General features: G+C 39.4%; 1 protein-coding gene across 3 annotated transcripts in view; it reads left to right on the top strand.

Moving 5' to 3' along the window:
- Window positions 1-24504, top strand: part of efr3a (EFR3 homolog A (S. cerevisiae)) — a 182133-nt gene that overhangs the window by 139161 nt on the left and 18468 nt on the right. For 2 of the 3 annotated variants that reach the window (XM_080194277.1, XM_080194276.1), the window contains exons 17-20: window positions 5982-6143; window positions 7478-7609; window positions 11485-11549; window positions 19186-19313. In XM_080194277.1, coding sequence (XP_080050403.1) covers window positions 5982-6143; window positions 7478-7609; window positions 11485-11549; window positions 19186-19313 — 487 coding nt within the window. Of the gene's footprint in view, window positions 1-5981; window positions 6144-7477; window positions 7610-11484; window positions 11550-19185; window positions 19314-20929; window positions 20990-24504 lie in introns of all 3 variants that reach the window. The other variant, XM_080194275.1, reaches the window with a different exon arrangement.

Genomic DNA, 24504 nt, shown 5'->3' with positions numbered 1-24504 from the left:
ATTATTACAGACCCTCCCCTGCTTAATGGTTGAAAAACTCTTTCCAGCTCTACATTTAACTCGTGGTTTCCAATTACTCAGAAATATAATGGGACAAGCCAGTCGCAAACATGGCTTTTGGCTGTGTGGCAAGCGAAAAGGAAAATCTAGCCTTTGTTCTTGACTTCACTGGAATCCAAAATCATAGAGACTAGTGCATTAGAGTAGCAAATTTCACAGATGAATTGAATATCTGTACTTTGAGAAGACTGTCAGTCATCTGAAATAGAGGCCCACAAACCAGACCACCATCTGCTTTCAGGAAAATAATTATTCTGAAAGTTCTGTACTAAATAGAACAAACAAACGAGTACACTTCTCTTTTCCTGTTAGATAGAATTATGTAGGTCAGTTACAGCATAATTGAACTTCAAGAATTTAAGCTTGTTGATTCTTTAATGCTGTTTCTCCATTCTGTTTGGTTATATTACCACTATACCCCTGGTACTTTAATATATTAAAAAAGCTAAACATATCCGTGGGACAGAATTTTACTGTCCCTGGCCCTGCCAGAATTACCTTCTGACCGTTTGTAGGCAGGGGGTCCCGTAAAAGTCCCCAGTTGACGTTCCCACTGCTTCCGACCTGCCCTTGACACATCCACAGTTTTACATAGGAAGGATCGGCCCTCATCCCTATTGAGCCTTGCGAGTGGCCGATTATAGGCTCCTTGATACCAAATGAGAAGTGGCCTATAATTTTGAGGGATGGGATACCTTTTCTACATTGGGACATCCCATATCCCCTCTCTGCCAAGTGAGCCCCAGTACTTGCTGGTCCTGGACTCATTGCCTTGCCTGTATCCCAATCCTTGCCACTGCTGGCATTAGTGTTGCTGGGAGTACAAAGCTATCTGCCAGTCAGTTTGGTTGGCAACTCTGAGACAGAACTTGTGCCCAACTGAGGGGTAGAGATTCCATTTCTAGCTGATAAGACACTTGTTGAGGTGTTAAATGGTTGTGGAGATGCTATGATCTGTCGTCTCTTTGGGAGTGGAGCAGGAAAACCTGGCATCTGAAAGCTTGGAACATGTATCATCCTGCACCGACTGTGTAGTATATTTTGAAGAAGTGTAGCAAAGTACTGTAAATATTTTTAAAACAGTTTGATGCAGAACTGAGGGTACTTGTAGGAATTTTTTGGATGAATGCACTAAGATGGTCTTTTTCATTGTGAATTACATTCTGATAAGTTGAACATTTGTTAGGTTTTGATTACAGAGCTGAATCTTGAGCAGCTAAAAGATCATTAAACCATAAAGAATGTGTATGATTTGGTTATGGTGGGAAATGTGCATAATTGGATTATACTCGGCATTTTTCTGTTACAAATTTGACATTGACAAGTTCTAGATATTAAAATCTCATTTGTAACAATGCTGCATCCAATTTTTTTAAACTGAACTACAGGGAAAGTTACCAAAAGTGTATGTTGTGCTCATTTGTAGTAGCTCCATAAAAATGCTTTGCATTTAAATATGCATTAAAAACTTCATTATTTTCATCTACATGCTTCCCTTTCATCATCAAGCCAAGTTTTGTTTAAATAATTACCAAAGAAAGTAATTTGCTTGTGACTTCAGTTGAGGTCAAGGCTTAATTGCTAGATTCCTCAGGAGAATGAAAATACTCTAATAAAAATTGAATCTTATTTTAAAAATAATCAGGCAACTGTCCAAAATCAAAATTGTATTAGTACGTAAAATTTTCATCAAACGTAATTTTTTGTTAAGTAATGATTGAGACCAAAATAAAATTGTTCCTTCCCCCCCCCTCCCAAGCCTCCAACAAGATCTTTGTACAGTTAATTGTTGGAAGGCTCTCCAGAAACCTTGACCTAACACTTATTTTGTATGATAGAAAAATCGCTGCTATTATTTATTGTACATAAAATAATGATGAATTGTGTATACTGATGATTGGTCTACCTCTCCCACCTCAATCCTCAAACAACCTTCCCTTGCAACTGCTGCCAAGCGGTGTGCTGTTATAGCATTTACTGCTTTCATTAGCTTCATCTGTGAACATTGAACACAGTTAATCAAAGTTTTGTTTCAGCCCCATTTCCATGCTAACTCACCAAGGATTGCCAAAGGAGCAAATAAATCGAAACCATACATATCCAACATGTTTCCAGCGCATAATATTCTTCATTCAATGAAGTATGTGATAACTCAAAATTACCTTCTTTACCTTGGAGATCAGGAACTCCAATGCCCAACAAACCTCTGGCCTTTTGCCCATGCGTTGCCTGGGAATTTGCTGCACGTGCAGAGCCTGGGGCCGGAATACTCCCGAAAAAATTCTAAGTGTCTATTTCGCGTGAAAACTGGAGTAATTCACATATGAATATCATTAAAAATAGTGAGCAGGGCATATCCCCGCTGCAGATGCTGAAATCAGTGCGCTGTGCAGACCACTGCTCGTGCGCCGATCTGTCAGCAATGGGATGGTGCATGCACAGTGGCCCCACACTGCCGGCCTCCCAATTGCTGGCCAACTCAATTGTTGGCCAGCCCCACAATCTCTGCAATGCTGGCTGTGCCACACCGGCACAGCCCGATTGCTGGCCACTCCCCACCCCCAAGCAGGCTGACCCACATCAAATGCAGGCCTACCCCCTTCTCCCACCAATCCTGTCTGCACAGGGGCAGTGGGATCCTCCATCACCACTGATTTGACGCACCAGGCCCTGCCCCTGTAGGCTGCACTCCTGTGGCACTGTCCCATGCCTAGTGGGCAGCGTCAGGGGCCCAGGTTGGCACTGCCAAGATGCCGATGCCCATGGAGCGTCCCCATTGCCCGAGCTTCTGGGGGGACTCCCAATTGCTCCCATCCTTCACTCCAGCAGGGTCAGGCCACTAGCTCCCCGAAAATGGGGCGCTCCTTTAAACCCCACTGGAATGAACCACTCTGGTAGGGGTGGGGGGGAGATGCTAGCAGGCCTGAGGTCTTCAGTCCCAGCCCGCTAATCATTTGTAAATAATGCTAAAATCCCCCCTGCATACCTAATGCAGCTCCGCAACTCAGCACCTGACACAGGGCAAAGCGCTCAAGGCCGGATGCTCAGTGCAGATCGCGCTAATCCAGCCCCACTGAAATCTCCAAGCCTGCTATGCTAATTTATTACTGCAGCTGGATGGGAGAATTGTTCCTTGGTAATTTTTTGCTTTGAAATTTGAGGTTCGTGTTTTCAGAAGCTTGAAAGGGAAGGTTAGATCATCCTGAAATGGAAGGCCGTGGTTAAGGGAATGTCTCAGGAGCAGGGAAAAGCAAGGGGACAGAGATAGGTCCCAAAAGATAGTCCCAGTAAGGGATAAAGATAAGAAAGAAATAGGTTTCATTCAGTTAAGTTCAAAGACAGGAGCAGAGAAATAGGTTCCAAGTTAAAGATGAGCTGCAGAAAGCAGACATTTAAGTGGGCTTGGGAGAAAACCTCAACATCCGAGAAAATAATTGAAGTCGGTGACTCTGCTGCGGTTTGTTGAGATAAAGGTACCTCTCTGCTTGGCATGGCTAAAGATTTGAAACTGGGCTTGGAATGTGTCACTTGAGTGTATTCTGAGTTCCATGGAAAGGAATTTTGGAAGGTGAGATTAAAACTCTGAGTTGGCCATTATTGAAGTTGTTGAAGTGGGAATGACCATTGGAGAGGATTCCAAAGTGACATCTTCAAATGTAGAGATTGAAAACGTTCACGAGAAAGACGATGTTTCCGTTAGATTGGCTCACAATATGACGGTTGTCTGGTCAGACTGTTGAGAAATTCATGAAATCTAGTTAAGGTTGCATTCATTATTTATTTGTCATTTATTGTGTAGTGTGGTGTGTCTGGCCACAGTTCAGCTTTTAATTCATATATGCTCATAGTTAGTCTGAATGTTGGAGTACAGGATAGATCGGTGGCCCACCTGTGTTCTGCGTGCAACCTACAAGATATTTTATTGACCATCACCAAAGCACAGGAATGCCATATTCCACTGATTTTCATCTGCATAGTTTTTTCCTACTGGTGTGACTGAAATGATACTCGCGTAAAACAAGGGCAAGTGAAGCAAGGTGCATGCTTATTGCATACAACATGGACTGTGAGAGCTGTGTGCTCCCTATGTGTCCAAACTGTAAATATTTTATTCTTACCATTTGAAATTGATAGTTCTTTTCATTTATAAATTGACGTTTTCTATAACTCTTTATGAAATATTCAACATGAGTATAAACATATTTCACCTTCTTCGTGGGTCATGGTTAGTGAACATGGTTAGAGTAATGAATTGATTAGAGACAGTCAGCATGGCTTTGTAGCAGGTAGGTCGTGCCTTACTAACCTTATTGAGTTCTTTGAGAAAGTGACCAAAGAGGTGGATAGGGGTAAGGCAGTTGACGTGGCATATATGGATTTTAGTAAGGCGTTTGATAAGGTTCACCATGGTAGGCTTCTGCAGAAAATGCAGATGTATGGGATTGGGGGTAATCTAGGTACTTGGATCAGGAATTGGCTAGCAGATAGGAGACAGAGGGTGGTGGTTGATGGTAAATATTCGTCATGGAGTTCGGTTACGAGTGGTGTGCCTCAGGGATCTGTTTTGGGGCCACTGCTGTTTGTAATTTTTATTAATGATCTGGATGAGGGTATAGTTGGGTGGATTAGTAAGTTTGCTGATGACACCAAAGTCGGAGGTGTGGTAGATTGTGAGGAAGGGTGTCATAGTTTGCAGGGTGACTTAGACAGGTTGCAGAGCTGGGCCGCGAGGTGGCGGATGGAGTTTAATGCGGAGGAGTGTGAGGTAATTCATTTCGGTAGGAGTAACATATGTGTTGAGTATAGGGCTAACGGGAGGACTTTGAATAGTGTGGAGGAGCAGAGGGATCTAGGTGTATGTGTACATAGATCCCTGAAAGTTGGGAATCAAGTAGATAAGGTTGTTAAGAAGGCATACGGTGTCTTGGCGTTTATTGGTAGGGGGATTGAATTTAGGAGTCGCAGTGTCATGTTGCAACTGTACACAACTCTGGTGCGGCCGCACTTGGAGTACTGTGTGCAGTTCTGGTCCCCACATTACAGGAAGGACGTGGAGGCTTTGGAGAGGGTGCAGAGGAGGTTTACCAGGATGTTGCCTGGTATGGAGGGGAGGTCCTATGAGGAGAGACTGAGGGATTTGGGGTTGTTTTCGCTGGAAAGAAGGAGGCTAAGAGGGGATCTTATTGAAACGTATAAGATGATTAGAGGTTTAGATAGGGTGGATAGTGATAGCCTTTTTCCTCGGATGGAGAAAGCTAGCACGAGGGGGCACGGCTTTAAATTAAGGGGTGGTAGTTATAGGACGGATGTCAGGGGTTGGTTCTTTACCCAGAGGGTGGTGAGGGATTGGAATGCCCTGCCTGCTGCAGTTGTAAATGCGCCTAGTTTGGGGGCGTTTAAGAGATCTGTGGATAGGTTTATGGATGAAAAGGGATTGGTTTAGATTAGTGGGTCAGTGTTTTTTTAAAAAAAACTGGTCGGCGCAACATCGTGGGCCGAAGGGCCTGTTCTGCGCTGTAATGTTCTATGTTCTATGAACAGTCCTGGTTTCAATCATGCAATCTTTCTGAACTTATATCATTCAAAACCTATGCAGTCTTCTGGTTTTATTAGTAAGTGTATTGAATCTCAAACTTTAACTACTTCACATAAAATGTTTATTGGTCTCTAACCAGATTTACCCCCCACCTCCACCCTCAATACAATCTGAGGCCTGGCCAAGGATTATCATGAGCATCAGTGGGGAAAATATTTGACAATTGAAGGTTGTGTGCAGGGATTTGTTTAGCACACATTTCAGCGTGATAATTTGAATTATCAGGAGTATGCTGTAGCGTTACTGTATTAATTGTCGTACTTGAAATTAAAAATTCTCTCATCATTCTGACCTTGAATTTTAATCTTGTGGCATTTGTTTTCAGCAAGGCCAGCAGTTGTACAGACATATTTACATGGGTTGTAAAGAAGATGACAATGAACAGAAAAACTTTGAATCTCTATTTATTGCTCTTTTGCTCATCACAATTGAACTGGCCAATGATGAAGTGATCATTGACTTGATTCGGCTTGCTCTTGGCATACAGGTACTATAACCAGTTGAAGTGTTTCATTTCGTATTTGGAAATAGTTACTTCGTAATTAGTGACATTTGAATATGTTGACAATGCAAATTAGCTTGTTGTTTGTAATTGCACTATATAATAAAACCAGGCAATGTTACATAATCTTGTAAAGTTTACTTACAGTCAAAACTTGCCTGTACAAAATGAAATGAATTTTTAAAAAGAGCTGTACTTCTGATTTATAAGCTTCCAATTCAGGACATTGAATAATAGGTCAGGCTGTTGTTATGTTAGGAATCTAGGCCAACGTTCTCCACAATGGGCATAATTGATGATCTAGGTGCAGATTGCGCTCAAAAGTTGTACCAGTTTTGCTAAGTGTAGCTTTTTCTCAAGTTTCCATTCAAACAAATTTGCACATTACTGAAGATAAAATCTTCTAAACCAGAAGTAGTGCTTTAGAATGTAATCTTTCAGATTTGCATTTAAAGAAAATTCCTTTATGTACTTGAGTGGTGCAATTTTATTAATATAGGTGAAAATTGGTTTATCACAAAAGATGACCATTTTTAAGTTGCATCTAGCATAGCACCTGTGAATAAGTTAATTTTTAAATAACTGAAAATTACTTTTAAATAACTGAGAATGACTTTAAAATATGCAAAATCTTTTTCTAATTTTTAGAAGTACAATTAGTGCATTTGCATCTAAAAAGGACATTTGATGACAAGAGCCCTGAAGTTTCATAAATGGGTGTGATTAACAGAAACTCCAATGGTGATTAATTCTAGCACAAAGATATCACAAAACCTCAATTTGCACTTGGAATTCCTCAATGTTTTGCACTGGTTGACAAATTTTTAAATGAACCAGTGCAATGTAGAAGAAACCACAGGCCCCAAAGTACAGTTCCATTGAACTTTGAATGGGAGCTTTTATTGTTTTTCAATACGACTTGAAGGCAAGTGTTTGGAAGAAGTGTTAGTAATAACTTCTGGTGGGTGATAACTACAGATTTAGTAATTTGCTTGAAAATAACTCCACAACTTCCTCAGGGTAATAACGGTCAGTTTTGTCATTGTTTGCTATTATGTATAATAGCATCTATTCCATCAAAAGCAATGCATCACTGAGTTAATTTTGTTCATGAAAAACCTACATAATTCATTTTCGCCCGTGGCATTTGTAAGTAATGCCTTTCATATTGCAATTCAGTAATGCATTACCATACATCAGAAGTAAAATATTAACTTGCTGTACCCTTTCTGAGTTTCAAAAGGTCACAACTTCTGAAGCACATTCTAAAAAGATTTAGTAATTGGTTTATTTTGAATGTCTTTTTCATGTTTCATTAGGACTTAGCTGTTAGTAATGAAGACAACCTACCTATTTACAATCGTTGTGCCATACTGGCTCTGGTAGCTGCGTACTTGAACTTCCTGAGTCAGATGATTGCTGTACCAGCTTTCTGTCAACACGTTAATAAGGTTAGTAGCTTAATTTTAATTGTTGCGTAGCTGCGTACTTGAACTTCCTGAGTCAGATGATTGCTGTACCAGCTTTCTGTCAACACGTTAATAAGGTTAGTAGCTTAATTTTAATTGTTGCAGTCTAGACTTGCATGAAGCACAGGCATTTGACTAAGATACCAGAAGTTTGCTGGTGACCACAGAGCAGATCTCAAAATAAGACTTTGACTTGAACTGTAAGGATTCTTTATTATTAGCAAGATGGTATTTAGTGTCTCTAAATTTGCATCCCTTTATTGTGGAGTCCATGAGATGTAGACAAAAGTCGTTGGTAGAAGAAGGATTGGAATGAGGCACTCACTGACTGTTAAAATGGGCGGTGCGGGCTTGTAGGGCCGAAGGGCCTGTTTCCTGTGCTGTGTTGTTCTTTGTTCTTTGTCTCAGATTTTGTATCACAAGGCAGGTCTTCTTACAATGTTAAAGAGCACCTGCTATGCAATAAGTATAGTAAGGGAGAAATTGTTGCCCCTGCCCTCCAATCCACCTGCCTAAAAGGCAAGGAGCAATGGCGGCCATCCAAATTGCTACTGAGCTCAGGTGAGAATTTGATCTACTTTATGGAAATTGAGACCCATAAGCTGAAATCTCTGAACCTCGGGTGTCTCTGGCAAGCACCAATCTCACAACATTCTACTTATTACGTCCAGCGTTTTCCAAAGATCATGGGTAATCTGGGATAGTTTGGTATAATCTGGTATAACCCAACTAAAGTCCTCAGCCTGCCACTTATAGGTGCAGCAGACTTTCAACAATACTATCAGACCTTAAAGACATTGATTAGGGCACGCTGCCATGCACACCCCCATGACTGAGACAAAGGGCTGGGATTTCTCCTGCTTACTATCAGGTATACATTCAATGAGTTCATGAACTTTAGTCCCTGTGAATTAGTTTGGATGACTGTTCTCCCTGTGTCTGTTTGGGTTACCTCAAGGTGCTCCGGCTGCATCCCACAGTCCAAAGATCTGTAGGTTAGGTGGATTAGCCATGGTAAATGTACGGGGTTACAGAAATAGGACAGAGGGGAGTCAGAATAAAAAATGCTGCAGCCATGTTCCAGAGGCAAATGAATCAGGTCAAGCTACTTAATGTCTAATGTACCTAGTACTAGTGCAAGTACTAGTGACAGCTGGAGGGGCCATTTAGAACAACTGGAAGATTGCAGGCAGCTGATTTTGTGATAAATCTTGCAAAAAAAACTTGCTAAAGTCTAAATAACCTATCTTGGTCAACAGCAGGCATTGCTCAGAGTAGCAAGTGCAGGCATTGATGGATTCCCCTGTTCCCAAGACAATTTTTGGGAACGTGTGGGTTCCACTGCAAGTTCATTCCAATCTCCACTATAACTGCCTACCAACGGACATGTTACCAAAAAAATCAAAGTCAGTGTGGTCAGAGGAGGGTACAACAGCTTTTGAGAGCTGAAAGCCATCTTAACTAACAAATTAGTGCTGGCAGTGGCAATCTTTTAACATATATTCAAGGTGGTTTTGATGCTCGTGAGCTGGGTAGATGCCACCCTGCTCCAAGGAGATGGATCCAGCATTGAGGCCAGTTAGCTATTTCTCCAAAATGTTAAACAGACGCCAAAAAAAAGAAACTCCACAGTGAAGAAAAGAAACTCTGGTGCTTGGAAGTATACATCCAACATAGATACAGGGAGGCCTTGGTCTATACTAAAGTATTTCTGTGTACTCCTCAGTACCAAACTACTTCTGAGGCTGTATAAGGTTCTGGTCGGTCCACATTTGGAATATTGGAGCAGTTTTGGGCCTCATATCTAAGGAAAGATGTGCTGGCCTTGGAAAGGGGCCAGAGGAGGTTCACGAGGATGATCTCTGGAATGAAGAGCTTGTCGTATGAGAAACGTTGAGGACGCTCGGTCTGTACTCATTGGAGCATAGGAGGATCTTATTGAAATTTACAGGATACTGCGAGGCCTGGATGGAGAGGATGTTTCCACTGGCAGAAAAAACTAGAACCAGAGGGCACTACCTTAGGCTAAAGAAACAATCCTTTAAAACAGAGATGAGGAGAAATTTCTTCAGTGAGTGATGAATCTGTGGAACTCGTTGCTGCAGAAGGCTGTGGAGGCCAGCTCATTGAATGTCCTTAGGACAAATAGATAGGTTCTTGATGATTGAGGAAAAGGCAGGAAAGTGGGGAGGAGAAAAATATCAGCCATGATTGAATGGCGGGGCAGACTTGATGGACTGAGTGGCCTAATTCTGCTCCTATGTCTTATGGTCTTATTCAGACCGTCAATCGCTTGGCCTTGCATAGAAAAATTCAAAACCAAATACAAGGCTATTTCAGTGAAGTTTGCTATTGCAACCTTATTACCTGAAGATTACTTACATTACATGGATAAACAATGTGATTACTGCTTTATTCGGATTCTAGCATAATTTAGAATTAGCTGGGTGCCAAAGCCACAATAGAGACTAGCAGTAATAAACAGGTTGAAGTGTGATTGAAAACAAAATTCTGCAGATCCCAGAGATCTGAAATAAAAACAAGAGTGCTGGAAAAATTGTGCCAATTTGGCAGCTTTTGTGGGGAGGGAAACTGAAAAACAGAATTAATGTTTTGAATCCAATATGATAATTGGAAGTATGAATGGGTGTGCATGTGTTTTTATTTTCTTTTCTCGTTGTAATGAAACATTCCAACACATCACATATTTCGTTCCATGTTATATAAGGTGTCTGTGCAATTAATTTGGTCCTTCATCAGCTGCTTTCACATATTAAATGCCTTTTAGAAAAGGAACATTTCTTTGAAAAATAGATTGACTAAAACTGGCTGCCAATTTGCATCTGTGTAGCCATAGACAATTTCATGGAGATATTGGGACTGTGACCCAACAGACAGCGACCTCCCTGGAGGTGTGCAAAATCTCTCTTTGCTCGTCCAAGTGGAGGATGAACCATTCAGGAGTTGATTGCTGAAAAATTAAAAATGAATCATCTGTTATCACAAACTTCCTGTTTGACGTGGAGAGAGGTCATGTCATGCATTCTTTTGTCTGACTGCTTAAATTTGGGATTTGGCAATGATAAGCCTTTTGGCCTTTGTATCTTTTGCCCTCTCTCTACATTATTCCATCTCAGCTTTGAACTGTTTTGCTGAGTTAAAAGTGTCTACATTCCTACAGCAGGCTCAATTGAAAACCATTGGATTTCCGCAGCAGTATTTCCAGGAGGAAAGGGACATATCAGCCACAACTTTAAACCAATGGTCTCACTGAGTACCAAAGCCTCTGGATACAATCAGTGAATCTTTATTGACTTTCGATTTTTAATCTGCACTTTAACACAGCCCAGCTTAAATTTGAAATTCTGTAAACTTGGAGTTTTTCTTCTGCATGCCTGGGCTTTGTGTGTGTTTGCATGCATCAATGGGAATTGGGGCTTATTTGTACATTTCTAATATTTTTACAAGGGTGAGGTTTAGTACGATAAAACTAACCCCTTTACATTTATCGTAAGAGTAATGGTTTAATTCTTATAAACTGCACACTGTCAGGTACAGACTAGGTTGGCAATACATAATCATTTTTAAAATTCAAAGTGTGCTGTAATCAAAAGGGGAGTAGGCAAAGACGAAAGCCAGTCTATTCCCCATACACCCAATCTACTCTGCTGGGACAAATTTTTATAGTGTAGGTATTATTTGCATATCTGCAAGTGAAAACTAACCCAATGTAATATGTGCATCACCTACTCAGATTTGAGTAGATTTTGTCTGATGAAATTACAATTTTAGTTTGACATTTTTGTTTGATGTACAGAAGTGTCCCACTTAATACATAATGCTTTTGCTTTTTGAAGGTGATTGAAGTGAGAAGCAAAGAAGCACCATATCTTTTGCCTGAATATATCAGAGAAAAGTATGGGTAAGTAGTTGAATTCCTGTGTTTATTTTTACCAAAGTGTGTTGTCTTTTATAAAGAAAACTGACCAGTCCAAAGCAGATTAGGTTGATTGGCCATGCTAAAATTGCCCCTTAGAATTCTGAGATGCATAGGTTAGAGGGAATAGCAGGTAAATGTGTAGAAATATGGGGGTAGGACCTGAGTGGGATTGTGGTCAGTGCAGACTTGATGGGCCAAATGGCCTCTTTCTGCATTGTAAGGTTTCTGTAATCTATGGAAACTTGATTTTAATCAGTGTTTTAAATATAACATTAACTATAGGTAAAACTAGTGCACAATGTCATGAAAAATACAATGAGAAATCCCACTTGCATATAGTGTTTTTTGATAAGGTATAAAGTTCTTTATATACTTCAGTTATTGGAATAATCCTGAAAATCAGAATATAATAATTGAATTTGGATTCAATCCACATCAATGTAGATATGGTTTAAATGACCTATGGATGTTCAATCATCAGATAGGTTGTCAAAGGACTATGAACACCCAAAAATGATGGACTTTAGAATGGTCAGCTGATCTTTCAGAGAACTGAGGAGAATTAAAGTGGCTTCCAAAGTATTGTAACATATATTTGAATGGTCCCTACAAAAGTAAATAAGTTTAAGGTTGATCTCTTTTGAAATTGAAGGTCAATCTCCAGGACACTGCTGAGTGCAACCCTTGAAAGAATTCGTTGTGACATTAAAAAATGTTAGCTTTTGTCATTTTAATAGAAAATTTAATAGAAAATAGAAAAACTATCAAAATGGGGGGGAAAAATAATGTTTAACTTACAATCGTGTCGTTGTCATCCACTTAGATAATGAGCCTTTTTGCTTTCCACTTGATATAGGAAGGCTATGTGACACAAAAATGGATGTGTTAACCAATTAGTGGCTAGACCAGAGACAAGTCATGCAATGAAACCTCCAGAAATATATTTAATCACAGTTGGCAACCCAATCAAAAGCAAGAATTAGATGACTGTAGATATCTTGAAGGGTTTGGGAGCTAGAAGATGTTTTAGAGATAAAGAAAAGTAAGGCCATGGGGAGAATTGGAAATAAGTATGAGAGATTTAAAGTCAAAACATTACTTAACCAAGAACCATTGTAGGCCAGTGAGCACAGGCATGATAAATGAACAGGACTTGGTGCAGGTTAGAACATGGCTAGAGTGCTTGGATTGCCTCAAGTTTAGGGAGAGTGGAATGTGGAAGACTGGTCAGGTTGCGATAGTTAGAATAGTCAAGTCCAGAGGTAACATAGGCTTAACAGTGTTTGTCTGTAGCTGAGCTGAGACGGGGCAAAGTTGGGTGACATTAGGGATGTAAAAATAGTCTTGATGAGGTGTGGTTAGAAATTTAACTTGGAGGCAAATGTGACAGCAAGGTTGTGCAGTCTGGTTTAGACGGTTGCCAGCAAGGAAGTGGTTCAGAGTGGATACCAAAAGTAAATGCCTTTGGTTTTCATATTTAATTGGAGGAAATTTCTGCTCATTTGGGACAGGTTGATCAGACAACAGTGGAGGAATTAAGATGGATGGTGACAAGAGCACCATCCAGAGATATGCGGGTTAGGTTGATTGGTTATGCTAAAATTGCCCTTAGTGTCCTGAAATGCGTGGGTTAGCAGGATTAATGGGTAAATATGTAGAGATGTGGGGGTAGAGTCTGGGTGGGATTGTGATCAGTGCAGACTTGATGGGCCGAATGGCCTTTTTCTGTACTGTAGGGTTTCTATGATTTCTATGAAGAGCAAGGGAGATGGTGGCCAGAGTTGGGTGTAAACACTATTGCTGCTTTCAGAGCATGTCACTATGCAGCAACATATAGCTAAGAAATGAGGGAAATGGTTGGCGAGCGGAGGGGGGGCATGGTGGGACAAATAAATCCTTGGAGGACACCAGAGCATCAGTATGGGAGCAGGAAGAGAAACCATTACAAATAATATGACTAGATAGATAACTGAAGATCGGGGGCTGGTGAGAGCAGTCCCACCCAGCTGCATCAACAGTAAAGAGGTGTTGAAGGAGGAAAGTGTGGTCAACCGTATCAAAGGCAGCTGGCAAGTCAAGGAGGATGGGGAGGGATAGTTTATTTTTGTCACAGTCCAACATAAGTCAACAAAGCTTGACTAGTCTGGTTCAGCTTTAGATGAGTTTGGCAAGTGCGAGGTGTTCCACTTTGGTAGGAATAATGGTAGGAAGGACTATTACTTACGTGGTGAAAAACTGCAGCAGGCGACGGTGCAGAGGGACCTCGGGGTCCTTGTGCATGAGTCGCAAAAACCCAGCCTTCAGGTGCAGCAGTTGGTCAGGAAGGCTAATGGGATGCTGGCCTTCATAGCGAGGGGGATTGAATATAAAAGTAGGGAGGTCTTGCTGCAGCTGTATAGGGCATTGGTGAGGCCGCAGCTGGAGTACTGTGTGCAGTTTTGGTCGCCGCACTTACGCAAGGATATTTTGGCCTTGGAGGGAGTGCAGAGGAGGTTTACTAGGCTGATACCGGAGTTGAGGGGGTTGAGCTATGAGGAGAGGCTGAATAAACTAGGCTTGTACTCGTTAGAGTTTAGAAGAATGAGGGGAGATCTCATTGAGACGTATAAGATGATGAATGGGATGGATAGGATAGAGGTGGACTCTTCCTGCTCAGAAAGGACAGTAGGACTAGGGGGCACAGCCTCAAGATAAAGGGGGGGGCGGTTTAGAATGGAGTTGAGGAGGAACTTCTTCACTCAAAGGGTGGTGAATCTCTGGAATTCTCTGCCCGTTGAAGTGGTGGAGGCTGCCTCGCTAAATATTTTTAAGACGCGGGTTGATGGGTTTTTGATAAGCGAGGGGATTAAGGGTTATGGGGAGAGGGCGGGAATGTGGAACTGAGCCACGACAGGTCAGCCATGATCTTATTGAATGGCGGGGCAGGCTCGAAAGGCTAGATGGCCTACTCCTGCTCCTATTTCTTATGTTCTTATGAGGCCAAGGGTCAAGCCACTTTGGTGGGGACTGTAAAGAGTGGCTACATCTTTCTCGGTATTTAATTGGAGAAAATTGCTGCTCATCCAGAACTGAATATTGGAGAAAGCAGCATGACAATTTAAATACTGCAGGGGTCAAGAGGGGTATTATATAAATCCAAGTTGTGGTTGAGAGAGAAATGAAGCCCATTAATAACCACAGATCTTCAAAACAGTTAAGATTCTTCTACTTCTTAAATTCATCTTCTGTATCCTTATGTTCTCTAGGGAAGAGCTACAATCTAGTTAGATTCAAGAATGCCTTCTAATTCAAAAGATTTTCAGAATTTTCTGGTGTAAAGAAATGACATCAATTCTATTCATGCAAGCTTGATTCTTAGATGTTTTGTTATAAAAATAGCATTTCATTCTTTCTTCCAAACAGTATTCAATGCCTTAGATGTCTCTGTTTGCCTTTAAGTTACTGAACAGTAGATGTATGTCTCTACTATAGTGTATAGATATGATTTTTTGCTTTTGAATATTTTAGTCACAAGCAAACTTGATCCTACTTAGTTGCATGTATAGCTTCATGCAAAATTAAAATTTAATTCCAATGTCAGTGCCTAGATTTGCATAGCATTACTCACATAACGTGAGCTTTGATTATCATAGTTCACTGCTGTTGGCAATAGTATGGTTGCCACATTTCAATTTATCATGCTGTGGTCCAGTCTTTAACTTGGTTGTGTTCATGAATTATTTGGAAGAGATTGTGCTTAGATTCAGTCACCAGCCATTAATTTATTTTGCTTTTTGTATTACTTCAATCCTTTAGCCCAAACTCAAATTCCAGAAAACTTGGAGTCATTATTTTCATATGCGTGATTTTGAATGAAAATGGCTTTATTAACAGTGTCAATAACTTTTCTTTTAGCTGTTATCCATTTAGTTGAAGAATCCTGATATTGACACAGATTACGGATTGTGATGTGGTCACTGCAAGTTAATAATAGGAAGGCAACTGTGCATTTTCTGTTCCTCATCCCACACTTCTACTTTTTGTATTCATTCATGCAATGTGGGCCTCCCTGGCTAGGCCAGCATTTATTGCTCATCCCAAAATGCCCTTTAGAAGGTGATGGTGAGCTGTTGTTTTGGACATGTAGTGTAGGTACATCCACAGTGTTATTAGGAAGGGAGTTCCAGGATTTTGATCCAGCAACAATGAAGTAGCAGCGATATAGTTCCAAGTCAGTATGGTGAGTGGCTTGAAGGTGACCTTCCAGGCAGTGGTGTTTCTTTGTGCCAGCTGCTGTTGTCCTTCTAAATCATATTGACTGTGGGTTTAGAAGAGTCCCTGCTGTGCACCTGAATGTCCTAACTACGTTAGAGGTTGTGAGTTTTAACCGATGGTACTGAATTATTGCCCATCTGATAACCCAGCGAACAAATCTTCAATTAAAGAAGCAGATATTGATCAGCACACAACTCCAGATTTATGGTTGTTCTAAAATCACCACATATAAACTAAACTACCTGTTTTCATGATGGGTACAATAGGAGTAGCCTAATCACTCATTGTAACCAGCTCTAACACACCTGTGTTAACAAATCATTCTAATTCTTTTTCAACCTTGGGACGAATTGCACCACCCTTGCTTTGAGACATTTTGGTTGACTATTGAGCATTATCTTGAGTTTTACTTGAACTCCCTTCACTGAGCCAAATGTTTCTTTGAAAACATTCTTGTATTTATCCAAAAGGTGTTGTTTTGGCATCAACCAATTTGTTGACAACACTCCAGCTAAACTTTATCTTCTCCGATCATGATGTCCCAAATACAGCTAGGAAATTACTATGGAGCACGTGGAGAGGTAACTCCTCCATTTGTCCACTCAACTGTACGTTGACCATGAAGTAACTTTTTAACAACACAGTCTTTTCCATGTATTTCCTTAAAATCATACTGGCTACTTGTAAGGAAAGATTTTTCAGCTTTTGTTTGTATGTAGCTTCAGGAATTAAAGTTACAGCAGCACCAATATCAACCTTCATCCTAATATACTGTCCACTTAACTTCGGAATCATGCAGAATTTGTAATTTATCATGTGTGGATTAGACTTTCAGTTGGAGCTGCTCTTTATATTTCTAGATATTCTCTTTTTCATGGTCGTAATTCTTTTCTTCTATATTGTAAATTCTTTTTGTAGAATGTATTTTGTCCTTTTTAAAAGTTTCCAGATCCTGCTCCTCCAATATTCTTAGGGGAAGTTGGTCTAGCCCAACAAGCTTTTGTAATGTGACCCATTTTTCTACAATTCTTGCATTGACTGTCCTTGTTCCAGCATTCACTCATTGGACAGCCCATTTTGGCACATCTGTTACATGCTTGTTGCTGTTTTGACTTCTTATGGGCAGTTCTCAACTTTAAAATCTTAATTCTTGAATCAAATTGTAAAGCCTCTTTGGCAACCAGTTTCATCAACCACTGCAATTTCTATTGCTAGCTTTAAAGTCAAAGCATGTTCAGTAAGCAATCTTCCTTGGATAGCTTCATTTTGGAGATCACAAACTATATGATGGCGAAGGGAATCTTCTGATGACTCACCAAATTCATCATGTTGTGCAAGCCTCTTGTGGTTTACTATGAGCTGGCGAACACTTTGGCTTTCACTGATTCTTTTGGTGAAACCTGAACCACTACACGATGATCAATGGAATTGGAGTAATGTACCTCAAAGATCTTTGTCAAGTCATTGTAAATTTTGGATCCTGGCTTTGCTGGATGAACCAAGTTCCAGAGCAAATTGTAGGCTTTGCATCCTATTGTACTGAGAAAAACTGGGATGAGCATGTACAAAGTATTGACACCACTCAGCATGAGAACTCCATGATTAATTTTCTTCTTTGACAGGTTCCATGGATCCTAATTGACCTGACATTTTTCTTGCAGGCGCTAGCAACTCAAGACTGCTCGGTTAAGTGTGCCTGATACTGCCTGGAATCTCACCTTTCTCTGATCAGAAAAAGAACCCTCTTTTAGAACAACAGTTTTTTCTTACTTGAGTCTTCTTGGCGCTGGCACTTCAATCTTGTGGTTGACTTTTCTCTAGCTTCCAACATGAGAAGCGTGAGCACCCACAAAATATTTTTGCCAACTTAGTATCTTTTCTCGATGATCTTGATGAAATAAAATCATGACTTACCGCCAATTTTCTTTCCCTAATGCCCTTCATTAGGGTTTGTAGGCTTTAACAGAAAAAGAAAAGACTTGGTTTACGCACATAGATTCAGATGGGTTTTATTGAAAAGCTGCTCTCTTTTGAAATGAGTGTGAATATGAAGTAAAGCAGCCACCTAAGTGCACACCCTAATGACATCATGATCAAATCATTTGATCATAAAGCAGCCTGCAATTCTTTTAAAATTTATAACAGCAAAGGAGTCAGTGGTGGAGGTAGTGAATGTTTGTGGATGGGGTGCCAGTTATGCAGGCTACTTTGTCCTGGATGCTGTCAATTTCTTGAGTGTTGTTGGAGCTACACTTATCCAGGCAAGTGGAGAGTATTCCATTACACTCCTGACTTGTTCTTAGTAGATGGTGGACAGGCTTTGGAGAGTCGGGAGGCGAGTTACTCACCGAAAGATTCCTAGCCTCTGACCTGCTCTTGCGTCATGGTGTGCACACCATTCAAACTGTAGAGCTGAATACAATCTGCATGGTCTTTTGTTTGCCAGTCGAAGCATGTGGGACATCGGGGATCCAGGTCATTACTGGCCAGGATGTTTTAAAGACATTTTAAAGGATCTTTTTGGACTAGTTGGAGTAATAGCCCCATCTTTGGCTCACAAAAATACCTTTGGCCTCCTGTTGCACTATGGCTCCCCGGCACAACCTGACCCCTCACCAATGTTGACATGTGTCAGCAGTGATGGGATTCCTGCCAGATTAGGTCAGAAGCTGGTATAGGGACCAGGAGCTAAAATCCAGACGTTGAGCTCTGGGAGGGATTGGACACTTCATTGCTTACTTCAAGCCCTGATTCCCACGTTGAGTTTAAAAAACAGACACTCTTCCTTCAACCACTGCCTGCTGCAGAACCTGAGTAGAATGGAGTACTGATGCTGTATGCTCAAAGTGCCACTAATCTGATTAGAAGGTGCTCTTGGTAATTCAGGTGGATGTGTGAGGCAGTGTCCAGCTTCATTCAGCTTGTTGCTGCTTGTATGATTTTGTATGTTTGAAAAAAGAATTACCAATATTTGGTGTGAAGCATTTGAGATGTGATTAGGTGCTAGTTAAATGTTTCCAGCTTTTTACTGCATGTTTGTTGTGTGATAATTCAGTGTTCATTACCAGATGTGTGTTATACTGTAGAACAGTGAGGCCTGTCATTTGTTTGAGAACTCTTCTATAGAAACTCTGTGCTGTTAATGCCCTATTTTTGATTGCTCACTGAATATGAATTTTGCCAATTTGTATTAATGCAACATTAGAGGTTTAAACTTGAATTCAATGAGAGAAAAGCCAGATCACCTTATTGATTTCACAAATTTTGTTGTTTGACTTTTTAAGTTTTTGTTAACGTATTTTACACAGGAGCTTTTAGCAGTTCTGTAAAAATACTTGCTGTTAAATTTTCTAACTATTAATAGATTGCCCAAGACCCTGGAGACACAAGACAAAAGCCATCTTTTCCTGCAAAACAAGATTGCAGATGCATTGGCTGGCAGTGGCTACAATGTTGATAGGCTATCTGTGCCCTATGTCCCCCAACCTACAGGTAGGAGTGCAATTGTTTCAGTCTGAAGAATTTTCGGATATATGTCTTAATGATAAGGATCAAATGCATGAAAATTATAATCACAATGAACCATTACCAGCTGATTTTTACTTGACTTCTTGATGGACAGCAGAAAGTCTTTTCTGTACAACAGATAAGATTGGATCCAGAGGTTATCTCAATCTCCCAATAATAAATCATGTTTCCAAGAATGTTGAACATTGTGTGAAATGCCACAGCCAAGTTACTGAATCACAGCAATTTTCCTGCAGAATGAAACCGGTGGGAATGCAGAATTCTGATTGATTGATTCAGTAAATTTATTTAGTTGTCTACTCATTTATTTCTGATGTGAAAAAGTATATCTGCCGTTGTGGAATCAAGCCTCAATGACTAGAACTGATCATTCACTTTAGCATCATCCTAAATTATGTAACAGTATTGAGGGAGTACTACTTTAATGTCAGCTCCCTTGATTAAGCTACTGTCTTTTGGACAAGGCCTTTCCTGGATATAAAGAATCCCATGCAACTATTTGTAGAAAGTCTGGGGAGTTCATCCGAAGTGCCAGCCCCATAGTCTCCCTCTACCAGCGGCACTAAAAGAGATTATCTGGTCACTTATCTGAATGCTGTTTGTGAAACTTGGCTGTAAATTAGCTACTATTTTTCACTACATTGCAACAGTGATTACAATTCAAATGTATTTTACTCGCTGCGAAGCACTTTAGGATATCCTTAGGTTTAACAAAGTAATATTTAAATGCAATGATTGAGTGGGTTTGTTGTCGGTACAGGCTCAATTAGCTGAATGGCCTGCTTTTGTATTGTGAGGTTTCTATATTTCTAAGCATGCTGTCTGTTTTCTTCCCATTCTTTCCTTTCTCTTCTCCACTTCAGTTTTCTTCTCAGTGGTGTGTAGCTGTTCTGACTTCAGTGTTCCCTTGAATGGTTGTCATCATCTGTACTAGCAGAAATGTCCACCAGATCAGCAGTAGATGTCATATAGCAGTGAGAAACTAACCTCAGTAATCAGTTACTTAACTGTACATACACAACATCTAACGTGATTCATTGTGGAATGAAGGGCCTTGCCACTCGATATCTTGAGTTACCTCCTCTTTCAACATGTCTTGGGTCGCATCAGTTTTCTGGTCAAGTTGTTATTGTGAATGAGAATTGATCCTCAGTTGACTTATCTGGCTATATAAAGATAGGTGCACATTATTAATTTATGCCCCCTGCCTCCATGCATGATTCCCCTTTTTAGTCGCTAATCAGGCCCATTCATCCTCCTACCACATTTAAACTATTTAAAATTGAAACCATCTTTTCAGCATAGAAAAATATAGCTGGCGGATATTTTTGTAGATGCCATCACTAGCAGGTTGGTATTAGTTGCTTAAATGTCATAGCTCCATTGTTCTGGTAATTCTGAATGCTTAAAAAATACTGTTCATTATTGGTGACACCACATTGTAGGAATATGACCAAGCCAAGTATGTTTTCCCATGTAAAATAATCCAAAGGTAAACACAGATGCACCTTTTCTTTTCACTGTTTCCTTTCTGTCATCAAAATTTACAGTCAATTCTTTAATTTGTCTCTTGTATCTAGTCCACAATCAGCTTTTTCCTTCAAGAAAGCCCAGGCATAAGTGCAGGCGGAAGTCAAAAGGTAAACATTGCCTTAGGAAGAGCTGCATCATGCACCAGTGCAATAAGTATTAGCTCACTTGATGCTGCCTTTACAGTAGTTATTAGACTTAGACAATAAAGTGTCCCAAAAGCTACTGCTGCTAGTGCTAGTTTTGAAGCCAAAACACTCAGGTGAGCAAAATTACTTTTTCATATTTAATTTTACATAATGGCCTTAACAACTAGTTATTTCAAAATTTGAAAGTGACAGTAAAACTGTACAAAAAGGTCTTTGGCTGATCATGTATTTTTCATGAAGTTTCAGAAAGATCAAATGTAACATCCTATAATGTCATTAGTAAAAATATTGACAGTGTTTCTCCAACATCCAGCTGGTGATGATTTTACTGATTCTTAACTGCAACTTTGCTGAATTTTCAAAGAGGAAATCTCAGGTCCCCAGAATGACTGGTATACCTTTTTTTTGTGTGTGGAAGCTAGTGTCCTTAATATATTTGTAATCAAGCAGAAAGTTAGTCTACTCCTTATGAGATGTGGAAGGGACGATGTGCTACCTGAGCAGGAGTAAACTTTTCTGCAGTTTAGCACCAAAAGTAACTCCCCTGGGTAAGACTGCATGTCAGTGTGACAATGTAGTACTATTAAGAATTGACATAGCTTTTACAATGTATTTATGTGCTCAACTGTGAAATTGTTGATAATAAAAGACTAAATGTTTTTTCCTCTTTACAATGTCTTTGAATTTTTTATTAGTATCTTGCAAATCATAAGTGCTTTGATTTATAATAAGATACATTTACTGAAATTTTAACCTAATCGATGCAAAATGTTTATTTGGCATCCTAACCAGGACAGCTTATATTTGATACAAATATTTAATTAAATTTTTGAGTCTACAGCAACGGAAGACTTGGGCTGCCGCTTGTATTTCAGTTTTGTGGAATTATAGAATTGTTAATACTGAAAAAAGCTGTTCAGCTTATTGTGCTAACTTTTCAACTGCACTAATACAATTTCCCTATCTTTTTCCTGTATTATTTAATATTCCTTTAATATTCCTTTGAATCTTTAACCTTAGCTTTCAGAAACCCCCTCATCATTCTGATTTGGTAGAAAAAAGTCTAAATAATTTTTGAACCTTTCTTCACCTTTCTGACTACTTCACCTTCTTGTGATTCTTTACTGTTGTTCTGCCTATAATGAGGTTCTTAGAACTGTGTATAATATGCTCTGGCTTAACCTCTTATAGCATCACACCAATGCACAAATCCCACAATCTCCTTTACCTTTTTCATGACCTTTTCTACATGCAAAGATTTCTGTGTTTACACCTCTGAACAACTTTCTTTTCTGTAAAATACCTTGTTGTTTAAGATCTATTTCCTTTCACTGTATGTTTTCCCAAAATGCACTGCTTTCTACTTTGGCTTTGTATTGCATCTGTCCTTTCCGTTAATATGTTTGCTTTCCTGCAATCCGAAATGTTTGCTCAGTTTGAAAAGTTCTCTAATTTGATACTGGCAAATCTCAAGAAAATTTCTCTTGTGCTTAGTCCATATCATTTTAAAAAATGGAAAACAAAATGATTGCAGTGGGACATACCAGACACCACATCCTAACAATCCACAGAACAACTGTTCCTGCTCTGTTGTCTATCCATGCACATAATCCCTTAAGACATCAGCCTTAATTTGCATATACCTCTGGAGTAGCACTTTTTATTGAACATCTGAAATTTTTTTTACCCAACAAATAGTACTTACTATTTGACTTTTTTTTGCAAAATAAATTCAACCTTGAAATGTAGACTAATCTTTTCTCTAGAATTTGACAACCTGTTGTCTGTTTTTTAAGATTTTGGGCAGAATCATTTTTTCTTTGTCAATATACTATTTAAAGCCTTTTTTAGAATAGTTATTAAATCAGTTGTTTTAACCCATCTATTTTTCTCCATGTAATGGAATTCTTTTGTGGGCATATTTTCTAATAACATAAAGCTATGAGAAGACAGCATTGGTTTAGTTGTGATATATTCTTGAGGCTTGTTAGTGTGGACTGTTAAGTGTTTTGCAGCTTTTTATATACAGACTTATATTCATATACAGACTTCTGTTCTGCACAATAAGCTTCTGATAGGTAAATGGTGAAGAACTACTTTTTTAACTGTATACCAGTCATGCAAAATGTCTCATTTAGTGTGTACTGACCATGTCATTTCACGTGTTATAATTAAAGACAACATTGAGATTTATTAATTTCTGGGTTAAGTAATTTGAAGCATTGCCATACCCTACATAAATTGCAAACGCACCACATGTCATGCAGTTTGGCACCCAATTCTCTCTCTCTTTTGCGCTCTTAGAAAAACTGAAACAATCAAATTACTTTTTTTGGATAGATCTGAGTGACAAATCACTGCTCTTATTCAAGATGCTGTATTCTACTCTACAAGATGCATTTTGCATTATTTTGTAATATTTTAAACTCTGGATATATTCAACTTTAACAAGTCCTAAACGTTCAACTGCTGAGATGAATGTTGAAAATCTACTTCACTTTGAATAACAGGTTTTCAAATAATGATTTCAGAAGACTCTGATAGCCGTATGTGGGCTTTTGATGATACCTCAGGTTTGAATATGGACTGTGTTGCCTCTACCTGTGTGCAGTTATTTATAAGAGAACAAACGGGCTTGGAATATGAAAATATTTTTGTGGTATGGTTGGTGATTGTTTTTTGAATCTAATTTTTTTGAGAAAATTTGACAAAACAAAAATTATTCATAAATACTATGTCACTGAAGTTGCAACACTCTGCAGTTGCTTTGAAACTGATCTGCACTTTGTGAGTTTTTGCATTAAAATCAATGCAATTCATTTGTGCAATGTGCAAGATCGGTCAGTGCAGTGTGCAAGATTGTGCTATGCAAAAGGTGATGTGCCTTCCCTTTCAAATTCTGTAACTACTGTTTCGACTCCCTTCATGAAAAATGGTTTTCATTTTAAATTTCACATGTAAATGTACATTTTGCTGCACGTGTGCTTGAATTCACATTAAAGATAGTAAAATTTTAAATGAATCCAATACTCCACATAAAACACTGTCGGCACGGAATGTGGGGAGAAACTACAACAGCTTTTAATCATTTAAAGGTAGTTTCTGTTGCATGAATAGGAAGGAGGCATATAACAATCACTGACAAATTCGTAATTTGGATGGTTTTCTTCGCCAGCTGGAGAACACTCTCATTATAAACAGTTGATCCAAAAAACATGTAGCATGCTCCAATGTGACAGATACAAGTCTTTCAATTCTGAAAGGTATCTTGCATTGCAGTATTTTTAAAGTGTATCGAGCATTTGGAGGATGCCATCAGCCTCAATTTTCATGCAAGGTGTAGGGCTTTCATTTCCGTATGCATGCCAGTTATAAGTGCCCATCTTTAGGAATCAGAATATTCTGAATCCAGAATATTTTAAAATAATATTGCAGCATTTTTGGTGGTGTACTTCTAATCATAAATAATTTCCTGG

The sequence above is a fragment of the Carcharhinus amblyrhynchos genome, chromosome 8 (assembly GCF_965287045.1).
Source record: "Carcharhinus amblyrhynchos chromosome 8, sCarAmb.v2.hapA, whole genome shotgun sequence".
In the NCBI taxonomy this organism is placed as follows: domain Eukaryota; kingdom Metazoa; phylum Chordata; class Chondrichthyes; order Carcharhiniformes; family Carcharhinidae; genus Carcharhinus; species Carcharhinus amblyrhynchos.
This window is presented reverse-complemented; position numbering and strand designations above follow the sequence as displayed.